General features: G+C 42.3%; 1 protein-coding gene across 1 annotated transcript in view; it reads left to right on the top strand.

The window, feature by feature from the left end:
- LOC147579934 (uncharacterized) overlaps positions 1 to 26,433 on the top strand; it is a 165,336-nt gene that overhangs the window by 98,793 nt on the left and 40,110 nt on the right. Inside the window, exon 2 of the mRNA XM_086709640.1 lies at positions 4,400 to 4,540. Within this exon, the coding sequence (XP_086565766.1) occupies positions 4,400 to 4,540 (141 nt within the window). The remainder of the gene's footprint in view (positions 1 to 4,399; positions 4,541 to 26,433) is intronic.

The raw sequence follows: 26,433 nt of genomic DNA, 5'->3' as shown, positions 1-26,433 counted from the left end.
TGCGCTCAAACACAAGTTAGCATAGAATGCCTAGAGAGCAGGAGGCTCCCTCTTGTCCAGCCTAAAAATGGACTTGAATATCTCTTGTCTGTTGAAGAGTGGTTAAAATGGAGACTAGTCCAGTTTATCCTGCCTGTTTCAGCAGGAAGCCAATCTTTAGGATATTCTAACATTGGGAATATGTATCCCGTGAAGTTTCTGCCATACACAGCAATAGTCATAAAATCCTGGAATGTTAATGGTAGAAGGACGTTACTGAATCTTAATGGAGAGGGACCATGTTGGGTTCTAACTCCCTACTCGGCCAATGAGAGAAGTAAAGCCTGGTGGTCAGATTTACGAAGCTGGGTTTACACATTCATGCACCGTTCTCGGTGATGTGGCCGCTTTGGTGATCCAACCAGACAGAACTCCTGCCCTCACTGAGGCACTTTCCAGTGGGTCTCCAGCATCTCCCAGTCTCTGCCCAGTTCTTTATACCATACTCACTTTCCAGATCTCACTTCTCGCTGGAAATGAGTTCTTCATGAGGCAAGAAAAAATGTTTATTTATTTGTTTTTGAGAGAGACAGAGAGAGAGTGGGGGAGGGGCAGAGAGAGAGAGAGAGAGAGGGAGATAGAGAATCCCAAGCAGGCTCCACGCCATCAGCACAGAGCCTGATGTGGGACTTGACCTCAGGTGCTATGAGATCATGGCCTGAGCCAAAACCAAGAGTTGGAGGCTTAACTGACTGAACCACCCAGGTGCCCCCAAAGAAGGCAGTGTTTTGACCAATGACCCTTCTGAAATCTGATGCTAGAGTTATAAGGACCAAGGCAAATGTGTGGGAGAACCTTCTGTAATAAAATTATATGCTGACATTTTCCTTCACTGACATACAGTTGTTCTCTTGAAAAATTGAACATTACCACCCGCTGGCAAAGACATCCTCTTTTTTCAACTCATAGCATTGACTAATGTGGGCTTTAGCTGGGGACTGTTGAGAAAATATTGCTTTTTTTTATTGCTGTTTTTTATTTTATTGCATCAGCAACAAAATATAGATTTTTTTAGTGGCTGTTTTGTTTACTGTTCTTAAAGTAAGAATAACCTCTGCACTGGAGGTTGAAAAATTACATTTCTCCTTGAACTCATGTAGGCCTAATATCTGCTTTTCAAATGGCTTTTTCCCCCATGTTATTATTTCTGTGTTAAGCGAGGAATGAAGTACTAACAGGTTCCCCCCTCCTCCCATAAATGTCTGTCTCCAACAAGTAGTATCCAGTTGAGTGATTGTCACCAGTTTTAGATTAATAGACTCTTTTCAGTGGATGACTTTCCTAGTGAGGCCCCATACATTTTCATAGCTTATGATCCTTTTGTGTTGGAACTAGATTCTTGGATATCCCAAATCAATGTAATATAAGCCTAATAATATAAATAACGAACTTACAAATCTTCATTAAGTATGATGAAATCTTCTCCAAGTCAGCTGTTTCTGGTGCAAATTCACATGGATGTTTTTCAATCTGTCAAAGTTGGGACGGATAATGACTTTGGCTACCAACTTGTTCGACTGCCCTCCTTCTGCGACTCTTCACCAAACTTTACAGAGAAATCAAAAGCTTCAGGTAAAAGCTCCAGCACCCTCTTCAGCCGGCTTCAGTTGCCTTTTATCTAAATCTCTCTAATGATATGCTTTTAATGAGCTGGTCTTTGCCATTGAAGTTCTGCTTTTGTTTTGCTTTATATTGTTGTGTTGGCTCTAAGGGAGGTCATTTAACACATGAAAATACCCCTTACCTCCTCAGGGTTGCACACTGTGCCACATTTTATCTAGTTAGGCTGCTGGCTTTTTGCAAGGAGTGATTGATGTGTGGGATTCAGAGGTCAGAAGTTTTACATCCTTGCTGCTCAAAGTGTGGTCCGTGAACCAGCAGTAGTGGCATTATCTGGAAGCTTGTTAGAAATGCTGACTCCCAGGCCCTGCCCCTGCCCTACTGAACCATACTCTGCATTTAACAGGTTTCCTTCCCATTAAAGCGTGAGAAGTACTGGTCCACTTTGTAGTCCAGAGAATGGGATTCGTTGGATGAATTTTAGGATGTCACCCTTCTCACCTCTGTGTCTCGTCTCTCTATCCCCAGGTGTCCAGGACGGATCTTAGCTATGGTGATTTCTTTCATATGAATGCTCTTCTAGAAGTCTTAAAAATGAAAATTGGATGTTCCCTTTGGGGTTTTTATGCTTGTTCTTGTTTCATGAAATGTAGTGTTTCTAGGCATCTTATATTTATAGAAACTTCTGAAATTCTCTGTGTGTTCCACGTGTGACTCTATTTCCCTGAAGTTTTCAGGAAATATTATCCTTGTTTTCCCATGCTTCACATTGGTTCAAAAGAATTGTTTTCTTTTCATAAGCTGAGTATGATACAGCTGCTTTTGATGTGAGATTAGAGCGAACATTGCCGAGCCAAATTATTTTGCTTTGAAGTCCTGTAATTGCAGCTTGATTTTGACTCGATGTATTTCTTATCTAAACACACCAACAGTTAATACTTCATTGGGGGCATTTTACTGTTGTATGTTTGGAGTAGCACTTTACTTATCAAACCAGTTATTTATTTTTCAAGTGGAAAAGAATATAGTACATCTTTAGCCATAGTTTAAAGTTCCCAGGATTTAAGTGAGAGCCCTCAGGTTTTATTTTGTTTCATTTTGGGTTTTTTTTTTTTTTTTTTTTTTTTTGAGACACAGACACACACAGACACACACACACACACACACAGAATGAATCTCAGGCAGGCTCCATGCCCAGCACAGAGCTCCATCTCAATCAAGACCCTGAGATCATGACCTGAGCTGAAATCAAGAGTCAGATGCTTAATGGACTGAGGCACCCGGTTACCCCAGGTTTCAGTTTTAGATTTAGTTTAAATCTCAAAATGAAAACAGTGGTACTTAAGTTGGATGGACCCAGCAGAGGCCTATAGCAAATCAGCATACTCCTGGGTTCTGAAGGAATTTAGGGTTTAGAAAAAATTTTAGCTGCAGATAAGATTTTTGAAGAAAATTCAAAGTGCCGTTTGGAATGCTGCTGTGATTTTCAATGCAGGCATTTATTAGGCACCTACTGTGTACACAGTGCCAGGTTGCTACAGCTCTGGAGAACATATGTCCTAGATTTTCTGGAGCATTCTTAATTTTCTTAATTTCATTTTTCCTGGCCAGACCATGTGTCTCAATTTTTGATCCAGCAAATATGTTCACAACGGGGGAAGCAGGAACAGAGGGTAAAAGAGCTGACTCTCAGTGAGGAGTCATGATGTGTGTGCTTCCTTCTTCACATGAGCCCTTGCTCCACCTGCTAAATGCAGGAAATGGTTCAGAGAGCACACCAGGCTGGAAAAAAATGTGTGCACATGGAAAGATTTTTAGGGAACTCTGCTTCCCTGGTTCCCTCTTTATCCACCCTACTTCAAAAAGAGTTTAGCTGTCTGCAAAGCTCAATTACAGGCCAAATTAAACCAGTTGCATCGGACCTTGGAAATTTTTGCAAAGAAATTGTGCAGGCAGCAAAATGGGCATCGGGCAATAAGGTACACACAATAAAATATTTTTGTTAATTCGTGTACAGGACTAACAGTTCAAACTTGCCTGGTTGTACAGCCAATTGGGGTTAGCTAGAAGAAGGAGTTTAAAGGAGTTTAAATTTAAATTTAAAGAAAATTACACACATTTTTAAAAACAATGTCCTTTCAACTTTCTTCCCCATCTGTATCCTCCTAATACTCCTCATCTCCTGAAAGATAAAACAAACCTATAATTGGTTACAAACAGCAATAATGCCCCCTTTGAATCTATTTGTTCATTTATTTCTTCTCTAAAGTCTCTGGTGGAGGTGCTAGCGAGGGGCTTTATTTGCTGGTTTTAGAGCAAGAATCTGAGAGTAAGGAGGTTAACTGCTGGGCTCTTAGTGTCTGCTTTTCCACCAATCGTGCACTAACAGGGCAGACTGCACGACAGGGATGTGCCCAGCCCTCTCTCCTCCGGCTGGTGATGTTCAAAATAAAAAGATTAAGAACTTCTGGGGCGCCTGGGTGGCGCAGTCGGTTAAGCGTCCGACTTCAGCCAGGTCACGATCTCGCGGTCTGTGAGTTCGAGCCCCGCGTCGGGCTCTGGGCTGATGGCTCAGAGCCTGGAGCCTGTTTCCGATTCTGTGTCTCCCTCTCTCTCTGCCCCTCGCCCATTCATGCTCTGTCTCTCTCTGTCCCAAAAATAAATAAACGTTGAAAAAAAAAATTAAAAAAAAAAAAAGATTAAGAACTTCCAGTTTAGTCACAATGTGGCCTCACTTCCATTTTAAGTGGTTATAGTTCTCTTCTTTGCAAAATGATTTGCCATTTGACTTTCTTCGCAGAATTGGAGGTCCACTGCAGCGTCCTCCTCAGCAGAGAAACACGAACTCCTTGAAAGTGTGGTGAGGGAGAGGCAGTGCGCTCAAGAGCCTTCACCCGAGTCTGGATTGGGGCTTCACTGCTTTCTTGCTCTGGGCTTTTTGGTAAGTCACTTAAACTCTATAAACCTTTGCTCATTGTTCAAGGTGCACAATAGAGCTTTCATAGTCTTATTGTATTAAATGAGAGAACACACCTCCATGTACCTAGGCAGTATGAAGAAAGTCCTCAGAGGTTATTTTTTCCCCGTGATGAATTCATTTAAGTTTGCTTATATGCTATGCAGTTGGCATAGCATGCTCGTGGCATAGCCCAGGAAATGCCTCTGCTTGGAAAAGCCTGCAAATCATTCATTCATATGCTTCTTCACTCAGCACATGTTACGTCTTGGGCATTAGGAATATAAAAACAAATAAGACATAGTTTACCCCCAAGGGGCTCTTTATGGACCCATCCAAATTTACCTAAATTATCCTTTTAAAAAGACTTCTTTTATGGTCTCAGATTTGTGGCCTTGCTTTCATTTTGAGTCCATTGATTGGTCAACTCCACCGAGCAGCAGACCATTAAAAAAAATACTTTTGATTTCTCTTTATTTAAATTAATTTTAATTCATTCTGATTATCACTGCTTATCGTCTTCAAAGAGAATTATTACTTATGGGAATTAAAATCCACAAATTTCAGAGAATGATACAAACAGACTCTTGGTCTGTCTAATACTTAGTGATGCCTCCTGTAGTATTTACAGTGGGTATTGCATGGAATAATATGGCCTGGCAGATAGCAGGCATCTAATATATATATTTTTTATTTTTTAAAATTTACATCCAGATTAGTTAGCATATAATGAAGCAATGATTTCTAGAGTAGATTCCTTAATGCCCCTTACCCATTTAGCCCATCTCCCCTCCCACAACCTCTCCAGCAACCCTCAGTTTGTTCTCCATATTTATGAGTCTCTTCTGTTTTGTCCCCCTCCCTGTTTTTATATTATTTTTGTTTCCTTTCCCTTGTATTCATCTGTTTTGTCTCTTAAAGTCCTCATAGGAGTGAAGTCATATAATTTTTTTCTTTCTCTGACTAATTTCACTTAGCATAATACCCTCCAGTTCTATCCACATAGTTGCAAATGGCAAGATTTCATTCTTTTTGATTGCCGAGTAGTACTCCATTGTATACATATACACCACATCTTCTTTATCCACTCATCCATCGATGGACATTTGGGCTCTTTCCATACTTTGGCTACTGTTGATAGTGCTGCTATAAACATGGGGGTGCATGCATCCCTTCAAAACAGCACACCTGTATCCCTTGGATAAATGCCATTTTACTACTAGTGCAATTGCTGGGTCGTAGGGTAGTTCTATTTTTAGTTTTTTGAGGAACCTCCATATTGTTTTCCAGAGTGGCTGCACCAGCTTGCATCCCCACCGACAATGCAAAAGAGATCCTCTTTCTCCGCATTCTCGCCAACATCTGTTGTTGCCTCAGTTGTTAATGTTAGCCATTCTGACAGGTGTGAGGTGGTATCTCATTGTGGTCTTGATTTGTATTTCCCTGATGATGAGTGATGTGGAGCATTTTTTCATGTGTCGGTTGGCCATCTGGATGTGTTCTTTGGAGAAGTGTCTAATCATGTCTTTTTCCCATTTCTTCACTGGATTATTTGTTTTTTGGGTGTTGAGTTTGATAAGTTCTTTGTAGATTTTGGATACTAACCCTTTATCTGATATGTCATGTGCAAATATCTTCTCCCATTCTGTTGGTTGCCTTTTAGTTTTGCTGATTGTTTCCTTCATTGTGCAGAAGCTTTTTATTTTGTTGAGGTCCCAGTAGTTCATTTTCGCTTTTGTTTCCCTTGCTTCCGGAGATGTGTTGAGTAAGAAGTTGCTGCGATCAAGATCAAAGAGGGTTTTGCCTGCTTTCTCCTTGAGGATTTTGATGGCTTCCTGTCTTACATTGAGGTCTTTCATCCATTTTGAGTTTATTTTTGTGTATGGTGTAAGAAAGTGGTCCAGGTTCATTTTTCTGCATGTTGCTATCCAGTTTTCCCAGCACCACTTGCTAAAGAGACTGTCTTTATTCCATTGGATATTCTTTCTTGCTTTGTCAAAGATTAGTTGGCCATACGTTTGTGGGTCCACTTCTGGGTTCTCTAGTCTGTTCCATTGATCTGAGTGTCTGTTCTTGTGCCAGCACCATACTGTCTTGATGATTACAGCTTTGTAGTATAGCTTGAAGTCTGGGATTGTGATGCCTCCGAGCAGGCATCTAGTATTAACTGGAGTGAAGTACAGTTCTCAGAGGGCAGATAATACATTTCCTATTCTGCTGTCCTGTAAATTAAGATTTCAATAAAAGAACTGAAGGGCAGGATCATCGTAGCCTCTGGATGAACTGGACTTTTTTCTTTTTAACCAAATAGGCACTTCCCGGTGTGATTGCTGGGGAAGTGTGGAACAGGGGTGAAAAGCATAGGCTTTGTAGTCAGGCAGACATGGTATGCTCTAAGCTGGGCCACTCACTCTTGTGAACAACTCAGCAACCAGTAGTTGTGATTTCGAGCAAGTCACTTGATCTCTCTGAGCTTCTGTTTCCTCATCTGTAAACAGAGCATCCTGAGAATATATGGCTCTCTGGCTTGTGAAGGGAATTAAATGGGATGCTGCACGTAAAAAGCCTGGCTCACAGCTCATGGGAACAGCCAATGAAAGTCAGGTGTGGAGACAGAGGAGGCTGGAGTTTTGGATGAATGGCTTTGCCGTTGGAGATGAACATTCCCATGATTATTACATAAATCAAATGGACGGTCTTTGAGGGTTTATGGCCCTTCCATCTTCCTAGGAGGCACTGCTTCCTCCAGATGTAGTTCTTAACCCCGAGGCCACCTGGAGGGATTCCCAAGGCATCATCTATTAACAGGCTCTGGGCTGTATATACCCGAGAGGGAGGGGGCAGCCGTTCCCTGGGGATGAAGGCAGCGAGTCTGGGGCCACTCCAGGTTCCTGCCCCCTCCCTCATACTTTATTTAGCTTCAGTTCAGGGACAAGGGCACTCAGGCCTGCAGATGGAAGCTGTTTCATCTTAGCTGGGTCAGAGGTTAATGGAGATAAGTAGTGTCTTCTTACCAGGAGTCCTCAGGAAAGCCCAGTGTGTTGTTGGACTTGAATCAAGACCTCAGATATTGAACAGACGCATATTCTCCTACCTTGGGGAGAGAGAGTGAGGCCCTGTGTGACAGAAGCTCTAGAAGACCAGGCGAGAGGCAGAGGTGGCTAGATGCCCCTGTGCTTCACTGAATGGCTCAGGGTGAAACAAGAGAATTGTCCACAGAACAATCAGAAATCTGAGGTCAGTGCACTTCACTGTACCAAACTGGGAGCTTCTGCACGGTCCACTTTGAAATAAAGGCTGCTCCCACTCCCACCTCCTGAGCCTTGGGACCAGATAGGTTTCTTTGCACAGACTACCATTGTAGTAGCTTGTGGTCTGGCTGCCCCTGTGGCTCATGGGAACAGCAGCCTGGGGTCCCATCCAATGCTCCTCCTGGCCAGAGTCTGTTCTGATGGAGGGAGCATATTTGAGCAGTCTGTGGGCTTTAGACCTGGACCTTCTCTTTTGAGATGAAGCAATCTCAACAAGTCAATCCAGGTTACTAAAGAGAGGGCAAATATTTAAATATCAGGAGTGTTTTTAAACATCCAGTAAGCCTCTTTTCTTCTGAAAAGCCTCCCTTGGTCATGCCACATAGAAAAATTCTTCCTCTGTATTCCTAGAGCACTTAGTATCACTTCTCTGTGGCTTTAATCACTGGCTGCCCTGCATGCCAAACTCCCTGTCATCTCTTGCTTAATGTTCTAGAAGGGACTGAAGCAGCCTGCCTGCTTCTCGCCCTCCCTCTTCTCACTCTCTCTTTCCTTTGTTCTATCCTTCCTTCCATTCAACAATAAGTAATGGGCATCTGTGTGCTTGGTACTTTCTAGGTGCTAGAGACAACTGTGAGCAGAATAGATATAGTTCCTGTCCTGGGGAGCTCATGTTCTAGGGGGCATGTTCACTCACATCTCCCACTAGACCATACTGTCTGGGAAGCAGGAGCCATATCATATTTCTCGTATCCCTGGTAGCAGCTTATGCCTTGCCAGTCAAGGGCCTAAGATGCTTGTTGAATGAATATTTGCTTCTTGGTACGTATGTAGACGTTGCCAACTCAAAAGCTCCTGGAGCCAAGTAAATGTCTGAATGCCTGGGAAAGACTGGGACATGGTGGTGACCCTGGGGAAAGACTAGCACATGGTGGTGATGCTGGGCAAACTGGAGAATGTAGATCCTGGCATGCAGCCATTACTGTCGGTTCAGCTGGACCTGGCCATTTGGGAACATGAGCCTTGTCTTGCTGAATCTTCTGATTTCTTGAGAGAAGCTAGAAATTGGGCTTTTAATGTGAAATCTAATTTTTAATTGTTGAAGTTTAATTCAGTTAAAAGACCCAAGAAAATTCATCGGTGGGCCAGCTGAAGAAGACCACAAGCTATCTGAGTGTTCTTGTGGTTAGGGATTTACTGCTTTGCAGTGTTTGTGAAGAGATGGGATACCCTATGGGAGGCCATCAAACTGGAAATCTGTGCTCACTCACAGACTCCTCCTCTCCATCCCCTCGAGCCCAGCAGTTACCTCCAGGCTCCAGTCTATTGCTGAGACATGCTTATCACCTGCCTCCACTTTTAGCTCCTCCCACATTCTCCAGTGGATACTCATATATAGCAGAGGGGGAAGGGAAACCTGTAGGAAGAAGTATAGCATGGCAATGACAGGTCTGAGAATGGAATTGCTACACCATGGTTATTAGATTCCTTTAGGAGAGAGACAGACCTGGATGTGAATCTTGGCACCCCTGGCTGCTGGACATTTCTTCACTTCTCTGGGCCTCAATTACTTTATCTGTAAAACGATCATGGTATCTGCCTTGTAGGGTGGTGATAAGAATTAAATAATAAATTATTTCAGTTATAAATTACTTAAAGTTATTACTATAACTAAAATTACTATGTTATTAATATTAAGTTATAAATTATATATACAAAGATTAAAGATTAAAACATGTATAATCTCCTTATTTGGTGTTCAAGGAAGCTCTGGAGAGCTACTTAGCTTCTCAAGAGTCACGACTTAGGGCTAGCCTTGGATTTTTCCTGGGGTTTGGTAGGGTGCTAATGATTCAGGGGTTTTGATGGGGTTTGGGGTGCAAAATTGGGGCATAAACTGCAACTAACAGTTTAGGCCAGATTCATACCTAGTGATGGCTTTGAGTGTAATCAGTATTTTTAGTTTTATTATTATTTTTTAAATGTTTATTTATTTTTGAGAGAGTGAGTGAGTGGGGAAGGGGAAGAGAGAGAAGGAGACACAGAATCTGAAGCAGGTTCCAGGCTCTGAGCTGTCAGCACAGAACCTGATGCAGGGCTTGAACTCATCAGCCATGAGATCATGATCTGAGCCAAAGTTGGATGCTTAAATGACTGAGCCACCTAGGTACCCCATTATATTTATTTTCTTAAAATTTATTTATTTATTTTGAGAAAGAGAGAGAGAGAGGGCACAAGCAGGGAAGGGACAGAGAGAGAGGGAGAGAAAGAATCCCAAGCAAGCTCTGTGCTGTCAGCACAGAGCCCAGTGTGGGGCTTGATCTCACAACCACGAGATCACAACCTGAGCTGATATCAAAGGTCAGAGGCTCAACTGACTGGGCCACATCGTATATAAAGCCTGCCACATCATTGCTGTTAGGGTTACTGGCTCTTGAAGTTCAGCCTGAGAGAGAAATCTCAGGGAGCTTATGATAATGAGGATTTACTTGATTGGCTTCTACCATGGATATAAAATAAACAATATGGGCGAAAGTGTCTCCCAGTCTGAATGGTGGGTAATGGCTTTTCACACTGTGGAACTTGGAGTCAGACAGAAAGCTCTAAAGCTTTCTAACTGTGCGTCTCATGAAGATCGCTCAACCTGTCTGGGCATTAGTTTCCCCAACAGCAAACTGGAGATGATACTACCCATTCTATAGGCTATGGCAAGCATTGCACAGAATAATGGATGGAAAGTGTTTTCTCTGTGGTTGCCCCTCTTGGAAAGACTCTGGATTCTTTGTATACTTACGTACGTATTTGAAAGGCAGGACTGCTTCCATTAAGGTACACAAATGTAGAGGAGTGTTACTTTAATAAACTGAAGAAAAAAGATGTCCATTTTTATCCCAAGCCCCACCTCTAAACCCTCCCCTGAAGGGGGAAATAGCATCTCTAGAGCTAGAGACGAAGAACAATGAAAAATGTGCATGGCAAACAGTATCTAAATCCAATCCGTTGCAGAGAAAATGACTAGTCTGACAGCCTTCTGGGGCTTCTTTGGGAGTGAGGGGTGCCTCCCTGAAGGATAAAGCCCCCAACACCCCTCAGTTCACTGAGTACCCCACCCCTGAGTTCCCATGGCTGCTTGTGAACTGGGAAGTGAAAATGAAGATGGGGGCTGTGAGAGCCTCCTGGGGCTCCTACTGGTGACTTCCTCCTATAAATCAGCCACAGACAGCTGCATCCACCAGTGCCATGGGATAGAAAAATAGACCCTGTTGCTAGACAGTAACATAGGCTCCACAAACATTGTGGGATCAGAGGGCAGGGGGCTTAGCCCAAGCATAGCCAAACAGCCCCTCAACCCCACAGATCCATTTGTTTATTTTCACAGCAGCTTTGCCTGTCTGTGCCACAGGAAGGAGGAAGAAGACCCCCCCTGCTCCACTCTGCTCTGCACATGTAGACCACTTACTGCTCACCCCTGCAAAGACCTGCTAGCTAATTTATTTGTTTGAGTTGCCCACAGACTGTCTGCTAGGTCTAAGTTTCAAAGCTAATGGGGAAGTGCTCAGTCTATGGAATATTCAGCTGTTGGATTTCATTTGGTCTGCCGAATACCAGATTGAGCAAGAAAGGGAAGCCTTGTCCTGGTACATTCTGCACCCCTGCTCTTCCCATCATGCACCCTACATTCCCCCACCCCTGATACTTTCATCAGGGTTTTCACTTTCCAGCTGGCCTCTGACCCACCCAGAGAAACCGGCCTTGGCAGTTGCGAGATTAAGCTTCCATCCTTTGACTTGAATCCATGTCGTGTTTTAATTTTTTTTTAACGTTTATTCATTTTTTGAGAGACAGGGAGAGACAGAGAGTGAGTGGGGGAGGGGCAGAGAGAAAAGGAAACACAGAATCCGAAGCAGGCTCCAGGCTCTGAGCTGTCAGCACAGCGCCCCACATGGGGCTTGAACTCACAGACTGTGAGATCATGACCTGAGCCGAAGTCAGACGCTTAACTGACTAAGCCACCCAGGTGCCCCTTGAATCTATGTCTTCTAAAATAAAAGCACCTTCGCAACATTTTTAATGAAAAATTAAAAGCCTACATGAAAGTAGAAAGGTTTTTACAGTGAAACCTGTAAATCCGTACCTAGGTTCTATTAACATATTATGATACTTGCTTTATCATACATCTATCCATCTATTCGTCTCATTTTTGACACATTTCAAAGTAAATTGCAGACGTCTGTACCCTAACCCCTAATTACTTCGTTATGTATATCAGTAACTAGACTTCAATATTTGTTTAGTTTTTATTTTATTTTTCTTTTTTAATATTTGCTTTATGTATAGTTGCTTCTCTCTTGGGGGCATAAAGCATTTTTTTTCCTCTTAACATAAAACTTGCATACAATGAAACGCACGTATCATTAGTGTATGTTTGTGAGTTGACAAATGCATACATCTGGGTAACCCAAACCCCTATCAAGATATAAAACATTGGCATCACCTAGAAAGTTCCCTGCTCAGTCAATACCTACCTCTATTCCCTCAGCAGCAGCTAGTGCTCTATTTCCTCCCATAGATTAGGTTTACCTGTTTTAGCACTTCATAGAAATAGACTCATGCACTTTGCTTCCTTTGTGTAAAGTCTCTTTCATCCAGCATAATGTTTTTGAGATTCTTTTGTTGTCTGTTTCAGTAGTTTGTTCCTTCTTATTGTTGGATAGAATTCCATTGCATGAATATTCCATTCTGTGTTCTTCCAGTCTTCCAGTTTTGGGGCGGGGCTGTTTCCAGTTGTCAGTACATAAAAAAAAGTTGCAATGAATATTCTTGTTCAAGTCGTGTTGTGGACATATGTTTTCATTTCTCCTGGATAAATACCTAGAAATGGAATGACTAGCTTACAGAGTATGCGTGGACTTAATTTTATAAGAAACTGGCGGATATTTTTTCCGGAGCGATTCTCACATTTCACACTCTACCAACAGTGTGTGAGGGTTCTGGTTGCTCCACTTGTTTGTGAACATTTGGTGTTGTTGTTCCTCTTGATTTTAGCCATTCTGCTGCATATATGGTGATATCTCATTATGATTTTAATAAAAGTTTAACTTTAATATACATGAATTTTTTTTTTTTAATTTTTTTTCCCAACATTTATTTATTTTTTGGGACAGAGAGAGACAGAGCATGAACAGGGGAGGGGCAGAGAGAGAGGGAGACACAGAATCGGAAACAGGCTCCAGGCTCTGAGCCATCAGCCCAGAGCCCGACGCGGGGCTCGAACTCACGGACCGCGAGATCGTGACCTGGCTGAAGTCGGACGCTTAACCGACTGCGCCACCCAGGCGCCCCTACATGAATTTTTATATATATTAAAGATTTAACTTCCATACTTGTTTAACTATATAATTAAAGGTTTGACTTATATAGTTTTGAGTTTAACTTAGGCAATAATTGTTCTAAATATTGACATTTGATTGATCAGTATCCCTGGCTGGACTTTTAACTTTAATTTTCATTTTCCAGAAGTAGATTGGAGCATATAGACACTTTCCTTAAATTATCCTGAGGCTTAGTTAAATATATTTTTTACAAATCATCCTGATTGCTGTTCATTAATACTCACTCGTACGAGAATATCCATTATAACACTTCTTTGGGTGGGAGGTGTATCTTAGGAAGCGAATAAGGGATGTGCTTTTAGGAATAGGCTTTGATAAACAGAATCCTGAGGATGTAGTCTTTGAATGAACGAAGACAGCAAGCATGTTAGTTTTCAGGGATGTTCGCATTGCATGTTTTGCAGCAACACTTGGAATGTTATTTACTTAGCTCTCAGAGCTTTTCCTATAATTTATGGTCTGCAATATTCAGAATGGGACTCCAGTCCTCCCTGCAGGCATCTTTGGCTTTCCCAGCAGCCTGTGCTGATTTCTGTCCTGTCTCTCTTGCTGCTGCTGCTCCGGCTGCCCTTAAACAGGCCCCTTTCTCACTCTGTATGAGTTGCCCATGCTTCAAGTCCTGGGCTCTTGGCTTTAAGTCTCTTGTAAATTTCCCTCTCCAGTGTGAACCTTTCTGCAGAAAGGAGACACCTCATCAGAGCTATTTTCTAAAAGTATAAATCTGTTTATGATTTGTTAATAATTTCCCATCCCCTGTAAGAGAAAGCCTGTAACAACAAATAATTTTTTTTTTTTTTTTTTTGGAAAGCCCACTCTGAGCCCAGTTCTCTACAAAGCACTTTATGTGCATTACCTTATTTAATTCCCTAGCAATATCTATGAGGTAGGTCATGTTCATTCTTAGATGAGGAAACTGAGGCTTGGGGAGATTTAGCAGTTCACCTGTGGTGATGTAGCTGGTGAGTTGTGGATTTGACATTCAAACCCAGGCCGTCTGACACCAGAATCCAAGGTGTGTGTGTTTTTTTTTTTAATTTTTAAAAATGTTTTATTTTTGAAAGAGAGAAAGAGAGATTGAGAGAAAGCACGAGTGAGGGATGGGCAGAGAGAGAGGGAAACACAGAATCAGAAGCAGGCTCCAGGCTCTGAGCTGTCAGCACAGAGCCCGACACGGGGCTCCAACCCATGAACCGTGAGATCACGACCTGAGCTGAAGTCGGCTGCTTAGCCAACTGAGCCCCCCAGGCACCCCCAGAATCCAAGCTTTTGGTGAAGTTCTAGATTATCCCTTAGTAATAGCACTTATCCTGCTTTCTGAGCTTCATTTCTGACACTTTCTATCTCCCCTCTTGCCTCATGGTATGCTTCAGCCACACTGACAGGTTTACCGTTACTTGAAGCCAGCCAGGCTCCATCATACCTTTCTGACTTGGCCAATGCTGTCGCACCCACCTATAACACTTGCTCACCTTGTCACCTTTTCCATCAGTTGAACTCATCCGACAAGGGTGAGTCCCAGCATCGCTGGCCCTGTGGAGTCTTCTAAAGTAAGTGCTGGAGCTCGCTCCACCTTCTGCCTGTATACAGCATGTGTATTTTTGTGTTGTTTTGGTGTTTCAGCCTCTGAGTAACTTGAGACAGGGACAGGACCATGTTTTACTTACCTGGTACTCCTAGAAGTTCACCTAGGATCTCCTAGGTGGGGTTCCCTGGGAAATAAATGCTGAGAACACTGGGAGGGAGAGGGAAGCAGAGCTGGACAGAAGATAGTTGAGCTAAGTACAATTAATTCAGAAGCCTCAGCTGGTCCAAGAGGAGCTCTGCACATGTGACTCTTCTTTGGATTTGTTCTTTATTGAGACAGGAGGTTAGGCCTTCATCCCCCAGTGCCTACCAGTCATAAGCTGTGAGCTGCCCCAGGAAGGAGCATAACTTTAGATGGTGCTTAGAGCACTTCTGGGAGAGAATTTAGCTATGAGCCCACAGCACCCAAAATACTTTGAGCAGCTCAGGAGACGAATCCCTTAGGAGTTGACCATCGCATACATGCACTACACATGCAGAAAGCAACACATGCAGAAAGAACAAGCTCATGAAGGGAATCTCTCTTAAACAACTAGATTAGCTATACTGTGGAGCTTCTGCTGCATGTGGAAGTCTTTACAAAAAAAGAAGAAAATTTTAGAGAACTTGGAAATGGATTAGTAGAGCATTAGTGGATTAAATATATATTAAGAAAATAGATGTTTGTTTGATTTTACCAGGATAGGAAAGTTCCTCATATACTGAACATTGCTTAGCAATATATTTGGCATTTCTAGAGGAGGGAGGGTATATGTCCATAAAATAAAAAAAAGGCTTTTATTTGGCTTTATAATCTGCTAAGCGTGCTGATAAATATATCACAGGCATGTTTATTAATCATTACTAGATTCTGAGGTCGTAAATGTGACTTTAGTGCATCTATTTTCTTTTCTTACTAAGGTCACTTAGGGAACAAAGGATCTATTCCAGCTTTTCTTACTGATTTCCTTTCTCAAATGGAATTGCTGCCTTGAGGTCCCAATGTACTTTGAGCGTTAGGTTTAGTTTCATTCCATAGAGTTTATGAGTCAGCAGCATCCCCCCTGCCCCAATTCCTGTAGTTTTGTTGACCTAATCCTAGGATGTGGTTTGGGTGGTTTACAGTCCCCTTATGATGTCCTCATCAGCCAGAATTATCATCCTGGTTCCTGTCTCCCAGAAGGAGGCAGAAGTAGCCCTTTGGGTTAAGACCCTGGCCCAGGAAGCCACGGAACCTTTGATCTCAAGCCATCCTGTGGAATCTGAACCACCTCTGGAGAGACTCAGAATGACTGAGCCTGTTAATGGACTCCATCCCCTTTGTGGAGCATCTCAAATTGTGGTCATTTAGAGCATTATTATGGAATTGTTTATTGACGTGTATAAACACATATACCATTTATCACTATAAAGGTAACAGGTGCTTCCTAGGGTGCCAGCTGGAGGTACATTATGGTCTCCAAAAAAGTAACAGAATGCTATTTTTCAGGCTCAGCTACCTTCTCAATGAACTGCAGAAACTTCAGCCCCCTGTAAGTTCTCCCTTTGGGTTCAGGGCAGGAGGATTGGGATAGGGGAGAGGGACTCTGTGGCATCTTGAAAATTGCCATCTTTCTCCACATGCTACCCAGTTACCTGATTTTCCATGGAAAATGACAAATGTAGAGCATCTACCCACCGCAGCATAATGCTCTCGTTTGTCTTTTTCATCCTGTTGGAGGGAAGTTCTCAGTACTTCATACCAATGGCCCCATTAATTAATTTATTCAACAAACACTTAAATTGAGTGCCTATTATGTGCTAAGCGTTGTTCTAGGTAGTATGGGTATGTCTATAAATAAAAGAGATCCAGTCCCTCCTTCCATGATGCTTACAATCGAAAGAGGGGAAAGAGATGCTCCAGGAATGGATTGGTACAAGTCAGGTGGTGGTATGTGATACAAAGGAGAGTAAAGCAAGAAAAGGGGATAGAGCAATGGTGGGTCTGGGTGTTCTTTAATACAGATGAGGTGATTTTGGGGCAGAGATTTGGAGGAAGTGACAGAGGGAACTATCTGGTTACCTGAAGAAAGAGTATTTGAGGCAAAGAGATAGCGAGTTCAAAGCAGTACAAGCAGGCTTGATATATTTAAGGAACAGGAAGAAGGCCAATATAGATGCAATGGAATAGTGGAGGGAGAGGAGAGAAGGAGGCAGTAGAGGCAGGTCCCTTGGGATTTTATAGGCCATGGAACAACGTTAAGTCTTTTTTTAATTTTTAAAAAATATTTATTTATTTTTGGTACAGAGACAGAGCATGAACAGGGGGAGGCAGAGAGAGAGGGAGACATAGAATCTGAAACAGGCTCCAGGCTCTGAGCTGTCAGCACAGAGCCCGACGCGGGGCTCGAACCCACGAACTGTGAGATCATGACCTGAGCCGAAGTCGGACACTTAACCGACCGAGCCACCCAGGTGCCCCATGAACAATGTTAAGTCTTACTTCGAGTGGGACAGGAAGCATTGAAGGGTTCCAAGAAGATGAGTGACATGATCTGATTTCTAATTTAACAAAATCTCTCTGACCCCTGTGTGGAGAATACACTGTAGGGGGCGAGGAGAAGGGTAGAAGAAGGGAGACGAGTTAGGAGATCACTGTAATTGTCAAGGAGAGGGATGGTAATGTCCTATAATATAGAGGTAATGGTGGATGTGCTGAGAAGTGGTCAAATTCTGAATATATTTATAAGGAAGGGTTAACAGAATTTGGTGATGGATTGAATGTGAGTATGAGAGAAAGAGAAGATGACTTTAAGGATTTTGACGTTAGCAATTGGTTAGAATGGAAAAGTCATTTACTGAGATGGGGACAACTGGAAGAGGATAGGGCTTGACATAGATGTTGAGTAGGTGATTGGAAATATGAGCTTGGCCTAAAGGGAAGATACTGGGATTGGAGATGTACATTTGAGAGCCACAGCAGATAGAGAATATTTCAAGTCAGGGTACTAAATAAAATCAAAGTGAGTGTAGATAGAGAAGATATGAGGTCTGGGGCCCTCCAATATTTAGAGGCCAGAGGAGACTGAGAAAGAGTGACCAACTCAGGTTTTTTGGCAATAAGGTGAAGAAAGTATTTCAGGAAGAAAGGATCAATTACATCAAATACCTCTGATACATTAGGTAAGATGAGGATTTAGAAATGAGCATTGCTTTTGGCCACAGAAGGTTATTGGAGAATTTAAGCAATCTTGATGGCGTGTAGGATTGAAAGCAAATGGGGATGAATTCAAGAGAGAATTGAAGGAGAAGTAGAAATAACAAGTATATACAAGTCTTTGTGGCAGCTTTGCTATAAAAGGGAACAGAGACATATAGCTAGAGGAGGAAAGGTGGGATCTAGGGAATCTTTTTTACAAAAAGGTGAGGGTACAACACAGTGTATAATAGTGGGGTGATCCAGTGCGATAGAAAAAAATTGATGAAGCAGGAGGGAGATGACCTAACTGTAGGAGCTCTGTTCTTGAGCAGATGGGAGGGAGTGGGATTCTGTACAAAGAGAAGAAGGTTTGGCCTTTGCTAGGGCACAGATAACTCATTCATCAACAAGACGGAAGGCAGCCTATGGGCGCAGATGCAGGTAGGATGGTTGACTAAGTTGCGGGAGAGTATGCAAGCCCTCTTATGATTGCTTCTTTTACCCTGGTGAAATGAGAGGCAAGGCCAGGGGCTAATCAAGTGGATGCAGAGTTCTGTGCCAGAGATTTGAAGAGAGATGAGAAGTGAAATAGCCTCTCTAGAAGAGAGGCAGAGGAAACTGATAAAATGGTATATCTGATGCAGAGCCAAGGTCTTATGTGAGAATTTGAGGAAAGATCTGTCAGTGTGGTTGCATACTTTTTTCTGACTATGCTCAGTTACCTAGGTAGGTATGTGGAATAGGCAAAACGTTGGAGTTTTGTCAGGTGATAGCTGAAGGAGACAGTGACCAATCGGTCATGGACTCCAAATGAAAAATTAACAACTAGTAATTGTTTGTGTACATTAAGCAACAGAGCTCACCACCCGCCCCCCCCCCCTTGAAGTCTGTGAAACTTGACCAAAGTGAATGGGGGAAAAAATATGTCATTTCATCCAAAAGACCCACCCATGTGACACTGTATGCTGCCACAGTCATGTGCCCCAACATTCTCTTTCATCAGGACACAGGTGATATAAGCTCGGAGAAAATGTCATTAGAGGACAGTGCTTGTTCCCCAGGGACTGAGGAGGCCTAGTACAGGGGCTGTTTTACCACCATCTCCACACTCCACTCCAGAATCCAGTCATTTCCTTTCTCAGCTCAGCCAGCCTTTGGTTCCTCAAGTAGCAGGAGCCCTTTAGTTGTGCCTGAACATTCTGTGGCTGCATACACACAGAAGGAGTCTGAATGCTGGGACCTCTGTCATCAAATTACCCCACTAATTTGTTTTCCTTGTGTGTGGATCCTATAGTTCCCAGGAAACTTGAAGGATAAATAAAGTGGATATTTATTTATACTGTTGCAAGAGAGATTCACTCTTGTATTTATTTAGTGATAGACTTAGGAATGACAAGAAATCCTTCCTTTATTTTGAAAGCCCTTTAAAAATGTTTGTTACAAATAAGATTTTATATTTAAATCAATGATGATATCCCTATTAACTGAGAGTCAGGGATACATCATTTGGAAACGACTCTTCCATCATTTTGACACTTAGCACATATTTTTTCCCCAATTAACTGAAATTTTCTATTAAACAATGATGATCTCATAAAAATGTTCTTTCACATTTACAGTATCTTGACACAGTGTCCAACAGTCAGTAATGTAAAACTGGAATCACAGAAATAGCCTTCTGTTATTGTCCTGGGGTTAAAAGTCCAAAATCAAAAGGTATTGCACTGATTCTGCCCATTGTCCTTACATTTTTTTTTTTCTTACTATGTGCTCAAGCCAGCTAAACTCTTGTGCATGTTTCCTTGCGTGGCTTGGAGTTATACATTTTCTTACCAATCAGATGCTTCTTGTATCTGTGCTGTTCAACTCTCTTGAGACCCAGCCCTCTTCTGAACTGTGCACCGTTCAAGAGTTGGAAATGGGATTGATATATAACTACCAAGGAAAACAGTATGGTGGTTTCTCAAGGAATTAAAAATAGAACTACCGTATGATCCAGCAATCCCACTTTTAGGCTTATATCCAAAGGAAACAAAATCATTGTCTTGAAGAGATATCGGCACTCCGAGGTTCGTGCCGCATTGTTCACAATAGCCAACATATGGAAACAACCTAAGTGTCCATCTATGGATGGATGAATAAGAAAACTGTGGTGTGTACGTATGTGTGTGTGTGTATATATATATATATATGTATATATATATATGTGTGTATATATATGTATATATATGTGTTGTGTGTGTGTACATACATATATATATATATATATGTATGTACACACACAGTAGAATATCATTAAGCCTTAAAAATGACAATCCTATCATTTTCCCAACTCATCGAAAATGGTGCCCAGTGACTGGAGGGTGGGGGAAATAGGGAGAGGTTGGTAAAGGGCTACAAACTTTCAGTTATAAGGTGAGTAAGGTCTAAAGATCTAATGTATAACGTGGTGAGTATAGTTGATAACACTGCATTGTGCAGTTGAAATTTGGTAAGAGAAAATGTTAAGTGTTCTCACCCCCCCACCCCCCAAAAAAGTAAGTGTGAAGTGATAGATGTGTTAATTAAGTCAGTGGTGGGAAACCTTTCACCATGTATATGTGTGTGTATGTGTGTGTGTATATATATATTTGTTGACATATATATTCGATGATATATATATATATCATCAAATTGTATACTTTAAATATAATTTTATTTGTCAGTTCTACCTCAGTAAAGCTGAGGGGAAAAAAGAAAAAGAAATGGGACCAAGCTGGCTGCAGAGCAGAGACCGGCACTGCTCCATCCATTACTGCGGTTTGACTCACTTAAGCCAGACCTGGGCCTTCAATCACCCACTGCTAATCCTTCACGACCAGCTCTCATTCAAATGCCTGTGACTTCTGTGGTTCGATTTTTGTCGAGGGCTTGGGATAGAGGCTCCCTATCTGAGCCGTCCCTGAAGTCAGAGGAGCAGAGGGGGAAGGAAGAGAAGGGTGATGGATGATCTCGCCGCTCTGAGTCTGTGACGCAGTGCTGAAAGGAGACTCCCAGAAGCGTTGCCATTAGCACCAGGAGCCTGGGCCTGTGCTGTTGTCCGGCAGGGCAGCTCTGCTCTCCCCCAAGTGTAGAAAGAACTAGGAAAGCCATGTCTGTGGAGGCCAGAGAAAAAGGCTTATGCAGAGCAAGGATGCTTGTGAGTTCTCGCAGCCCGTGCTAGTATTATTCATGACAAATCTACTCCCCTGCCCCAAATGGTCCACCTTCAGAAGGAATGATGAAAAGACAATGGTCCACTTAACAAAGCAGATGCTTTCAGCTCCTGTTTTAACCTCCTTCACATCCTGTCATCACTCCTTAAAGTGCAGAGTTTTCACAGATTGGAAAGGAATTGTCTGGAAGAAAGGCATGTCCCTGCATGTGTTGGGCATGGGAGGGCGTAGACTTAGTATGTAAATACAGGTGGGGATGGTGAATGGGGGCTGGAGGGGCACATGAGGGACAGTCCTAGCTCCTACCCAAGTCTCTTCAAGGGCTTTCCATTGTGCTTAATGTGCCATCTAACCTTTCCACCATAACTCATTCCTAGACCTGTCCAGCTCCCTCCTGCTCAGGCCCTCACAAATGCTCTTTCTAGAAACATAAACCTCCTGGGGCACCTGGGTGGCTCAGTCGGTTAAGCTTCCGACTTTGGCTCAGGTCATGATCTCACGGTTTGTGGGTTTGAGCCCTGTGTTGGGCTCTGTGCTGACAGCTCAGAGCCTGGAACCTGCTTTGGATTCTGTGTCTCCCTCTCTCTCTGTTCCACTCATACTCTCTCTTTCTCTCAAAAATAAATAAAAGCTTAAAAAAGAAATAAATCTTTAGAAACATAAACCTCCTATGATTTCCATGGCGCCTGTCATATTGGTTAATATCTTTTAAGTGCTTAGGGCACACCAGACACTGTGCTAAGTATTGTATATGACTGATTATTTCATTTCGTTCTCACAGCTGTGAAGTAGGAATTCTTATCCCCAGTTTGCTGAGGATGAAGCAAATGCACAGAGAAGTCAAGATATCTGTCAAGGTTATCATAGCTAATGAGCAGCTGAATTAGGATTTGATTCTAGCTCTGTTTGGCTTCAGAATGTGTGCTCTGTTTTGTTTTATTTTATTTATTTAAAAATAAACTTAAAAAATTTTTTTTACATTTATTTATTTTTGAGAGACAGAGCACTAGTGGGGGAGAGGCAGAGAGAGAGAGAGAGAGAGAGAGAAACAGAATCCAAAGTAGGCTCCAGGCTCTGAGCTGTCAGCACAGAGCCCAACACAGGGCTCGAACCCACAAATCGTGAGGTCATGACCGGAGCCGAAGTCAGATGCTTAACCGACTGAGCCACCCAGGCACCCCAAAAATAAACCTTTAATCTTTTTTCTTCCATTAGATCTAATTTCTGTGACAGCAGGAGCTATGTAGGTTTTATTCGTCATCTTTCCCCTGGGACCTAGCATGGTCCTGGCATATAGTAAATATTTATTAAAATAATGAATAAAAATTGAAATGAGTATAGTTGCCTCGCTGTGTGTGTCCTGCTATTTTATTATGGTTCCTCTTCCCAGGGTACTCAACGATCCTCAGCTCCTGGTGGGCCTCACTACTGTCTAGTTTGAGCAGTAATTTGGAAGACAGATTTAGGGAAGAGTCCTCTCCTTTGAGAACATATACCCAACCACTGTCTTGACATGACCACTTGAATACCTAATAGATTTCTCAAATCTGTTATCTTAACTGGTCCTTTCTCATCCTCTTCTGCCTTAGTCAATGGCTATGTCATCCACCCACTTGCCAAACTACAGAAAACTGAGAGACATTCTTGATGCCTTCTGGATGTTATTCCTCACATCTAACCCAATTGCAAGCCCTGTTGTTCAACCTCCAAAATGTATCTGTAGATTGTCTATCTGTTTCACCACCATCCTACTTGAAGACACCATTGCAGTAGCCTTCTTACCTAAAGGTTCCTGGTTTTCACTATAGTTTCTGGATCTTTGTGGATTCTCATTGGTTCATGAATTCCTATGAGAGGAAAAAGGTATATCTTGTTAGGTAAGACCCACCAGTTATGGCAGCATGCAACATGGATGGTTGGGTTGGTTTGGGTGAGCATAATATTTATGCTCAAATATCAGTGTAGGCAGGGAGTGGTAGGCAGGACTTGGTGATCAGAGCACGCCTCTGCTTGGCAAAGAGAGATCACAACCCTGGAATGGCTGTGGGTGCTGCTTCTCTCTCCTTCCCACCATGTCTGTTAATCTTTTCTTGCCTGGAGTCAGCTCAGTGATGCAGAGGGTCCTGATGCCAACAGCGTAACCTTTCTTGCTTCCTTCCCCTCCTTCCTGTCCTTATCTTAGCCTACTTGTGTTTTTCCCAAGGCACATAGGTAGACAAGACCAGGACTCCTAGCCTCCAGAAGGGGCTCCTAACAGAGTTGAGAGTCACCTGGTAACATCCTCATCAACTTTTCTCTTAGAATAACCTTGGAAACTCAGAGCCTTGGGGTAGATATGTGGGTTGTTTGAGGAGACTGAGCTGACCTGTTTATTCTTTTTATTTCCTGGTATGTCTCAAGCCTGAGACTAAAGATAAATCTGGCCTCGGGGGTGGGTGTGGGTGTGGATGGGATGAAGAACAGTCTGGAAGAGAGTTTACTGGTATACCCATCTCTTAACAAACACCCCACCCCCAACATGTATAAACATTGCCCCCCATCTCCCCTCACATCTACAACTATCCCCCTCACCTCCAGCACACTCATAGCACCCAGACAGTTCTGGAATCTTGGCAAAGCCTGAACAATAAAGGAGTCAGAAGTAATGTCTTCAATACAGGGTAGAGAGTACTGAGACCAAAGACCACATGATGGTGGCCAAGGGAAGATGAGTTCGTATGCAGATAAGAGAAAAAGATTCAAGGATGCTTGTGGGAGAACAAGGGTGAAGAAAACCTTTCATATGTAGTGATTTTGTTTTTAATGTTATATAAGAAGAGATGATTATTTCTTTCACATTGGGATATAGGTTTCTTGAAGGCAAGGGTCATGTATGGGTCATTTTGTATCCTCCCCACCATCCCCAGTGTCTTGTATAGGATTATCAAATAGCTGTTGCATTTATACAGAGCCTTAACATAATTGACAGACTCTTCATGAAACATTCTAAGCACATCTTTATAGTAGCCCACCATCTGAGCTTCCATAATTTCTATGTCAGAGTGCCTCTAAGATTATTCGGAACTGGCATAGGGAGGATTATAAGAGTGAGAAATTTTGTAGTCAAGCTCTCTGGGGTCTCTTTGAAGAAGGTGTTTATAACACATTTTGCTGACTGCTTTCTATAAATCCCAAGAGCACTGATAATTTTACTTAAAAAAAAAAAAAGAAGTGAAAATGAAGCAATTTGGCTGTGAAAACATCCTTGCATTTCTACTAGTTGCTTTGGATTGTAGTTTGGCTGTGAATAAATTTTTACTGTTAGTATTATGGTATGGAGAAACACATATCCTGATGTGTTAGAACACAACAGTGTCTAAAACACCCCGAGTTTTAGGGAGAGGAGAATTCTCTAAAACAAGCTTGGCCAGAGCTCTTGAGAACACAGGGAGGAAAGTTTTTATTCCCGCCCTCTTTTGGCCTTTGTTGTGCAAATACTGTATTTGCAGAAGCATTTGGAGGGTCATTACTTAGAAGCTGGTGCTCCTTCAGATCCTTCAAGGATCTGAAGTTTTAGAGGAGGCTTGCTCTCAGACATTGTATTTTTTAATTGTTCTTTATTAATAATTAAAAAAAACTGCTTTGGAATAATAAGTCCAATAAGAGCGGGGAATTGAAATAATAATAGCTAACATTTCTTGAGGGCTTGCTAGATGCTAAGCACCATTTTACGTACATGAACTCATTTGATCCTCAAAAGATCATTGTGTTTAGAGATGAGGAAGCCTGGAAACAGAAAAATGAAATAAGCGGAACCTGATGCCAAAGCTGAGTCCCTACCCTAGTGACACGACTTTTTGTTAGTGCCAAACTGACTGTAAAGGTGGGGGAACTAGGACAACGGGCTTTATACTTTGTGCTGGGATCTGGTATCTATGGCCCTAAAAAGTTAACCCCATTAGGAAAATAAAAATTTTTAAAAAGGCTGAAACCGAAGGGTCTACCCTGTGTTTTCTGCTAGTCCAAGGGCAGGCTGACAAAGCCAGTTTAAGGCAGTTTAAGATTTTTTCCCTTTCCACGGCCAAATCTGTTTTAGATAGAATCTTCCAGCTGGTTCTGATTTGCAGGACGGTGCTCAGTTTTCCAAACAAGCCATGCACTGGCATCTCAGAATTCCATTCCAGTTAAGGTTAGTTCGGTTGTGCCACAATTCCCGTATCTGCACCCCCACCCTCTGCAATTTTTTTTGTAAAAGTGGAACATAACAGTTCATTCTTACTGTTGCATGTTGTAATATTTTTACATGCAATTTTCTCCGTCAGTTCATTGCTTCCTACAAAGAAGTTTGTGGGTATGATTAGTGTATTATGTTTATAATTGAAAACAGCTGACTTCATGGATTTTTACATTTTACCTAGTTTTCCATCTGGGTCTGACTCTGGCTTATCATGTGAGGCATAAGGGAAGGTGGTTTGGAGGAGAAAGTGGGAGAGGATGTCAAATCATTGTTTCTGTAGCCAAGCTCTGGAGAGAAAAAGACAGGATTCTTCTAGTGTGCCTCCTTCAGAGCCTAGGAAAGGTTTCTGGAAAGTAACTTTCAAATATAAAAAGGTAAAGAGAAAAGTATAAGGGAATATATGGGTAATGATGCCAGAGCCATGATCCTATTGAGTGCTTATTATACACCAGGCACTATGCTAAGCACTTTATGCAAGTAATTTCATTTAATCCTTACACCAACCCCATTTTGAAACCCCGTGAGACAGCTGAGGCTGGGGAGGGAAAGGAGTAATGTCAATGAGGGAGCTGGGATTCAAGTGTGAGATTTCCAGGCTGTTAAGCCCTCATCGTATTTCCCTTCCTACTGGGATTTCCCGCCTATGTGAAGTTCTATCTGGGAAACCATTCAAAGACCCATCCAGAAGGGCGCTCAGCCTTGCTCTACCTCAGTGCTTTCTTGGATTTCCCAGTGGGAATGTGTCACCTGTGATGGAGACCTCTCCTTTAGTCTGCTAAGAGCTCTTATTATGTCCTACTCTATCACGTTTAATATTTATGTATACCTGTAAACCTTTGTCCAAGCCCTGGGGAATTGTAAGGGGCAAGGTGTTCCCATTTATCGCGTTCTCTTACATAAGTACTCGTAGATGCTGAAGATGTGGGCCATGGATGGCTTCCTCTGTGTATTGTTATATTTACTAGAGATTCTTAGCACAGTGAATCATTGGGGGTGACCTCTTGGTCCAGCTACTTGCTCATAAGGTGAATTCTTTGTGAATCATTCAGGATTATAATAGTTACTATGGTCTGAATGTTTGTG

The sequence above is a fragment of the Puma concolor genome, chromosome B3, assembly GCF_028749965.1.
Source record: "Puma concolor isolate L17-30 chromosome B3, mPumCon1.1.hap2, whole genome shotgun sequence".
NCBI classification, from domain to species: domain Eukaryota; kingdom Metazoa; phylum Chordata; class Mammalia; order Carnivora; family Felidae; genus Puma; species Puma concolor.
Note: the sequence above shows the minus strand (reverse complement) of the source record. Positions and strands in the feature narration are given on the sequence as shown.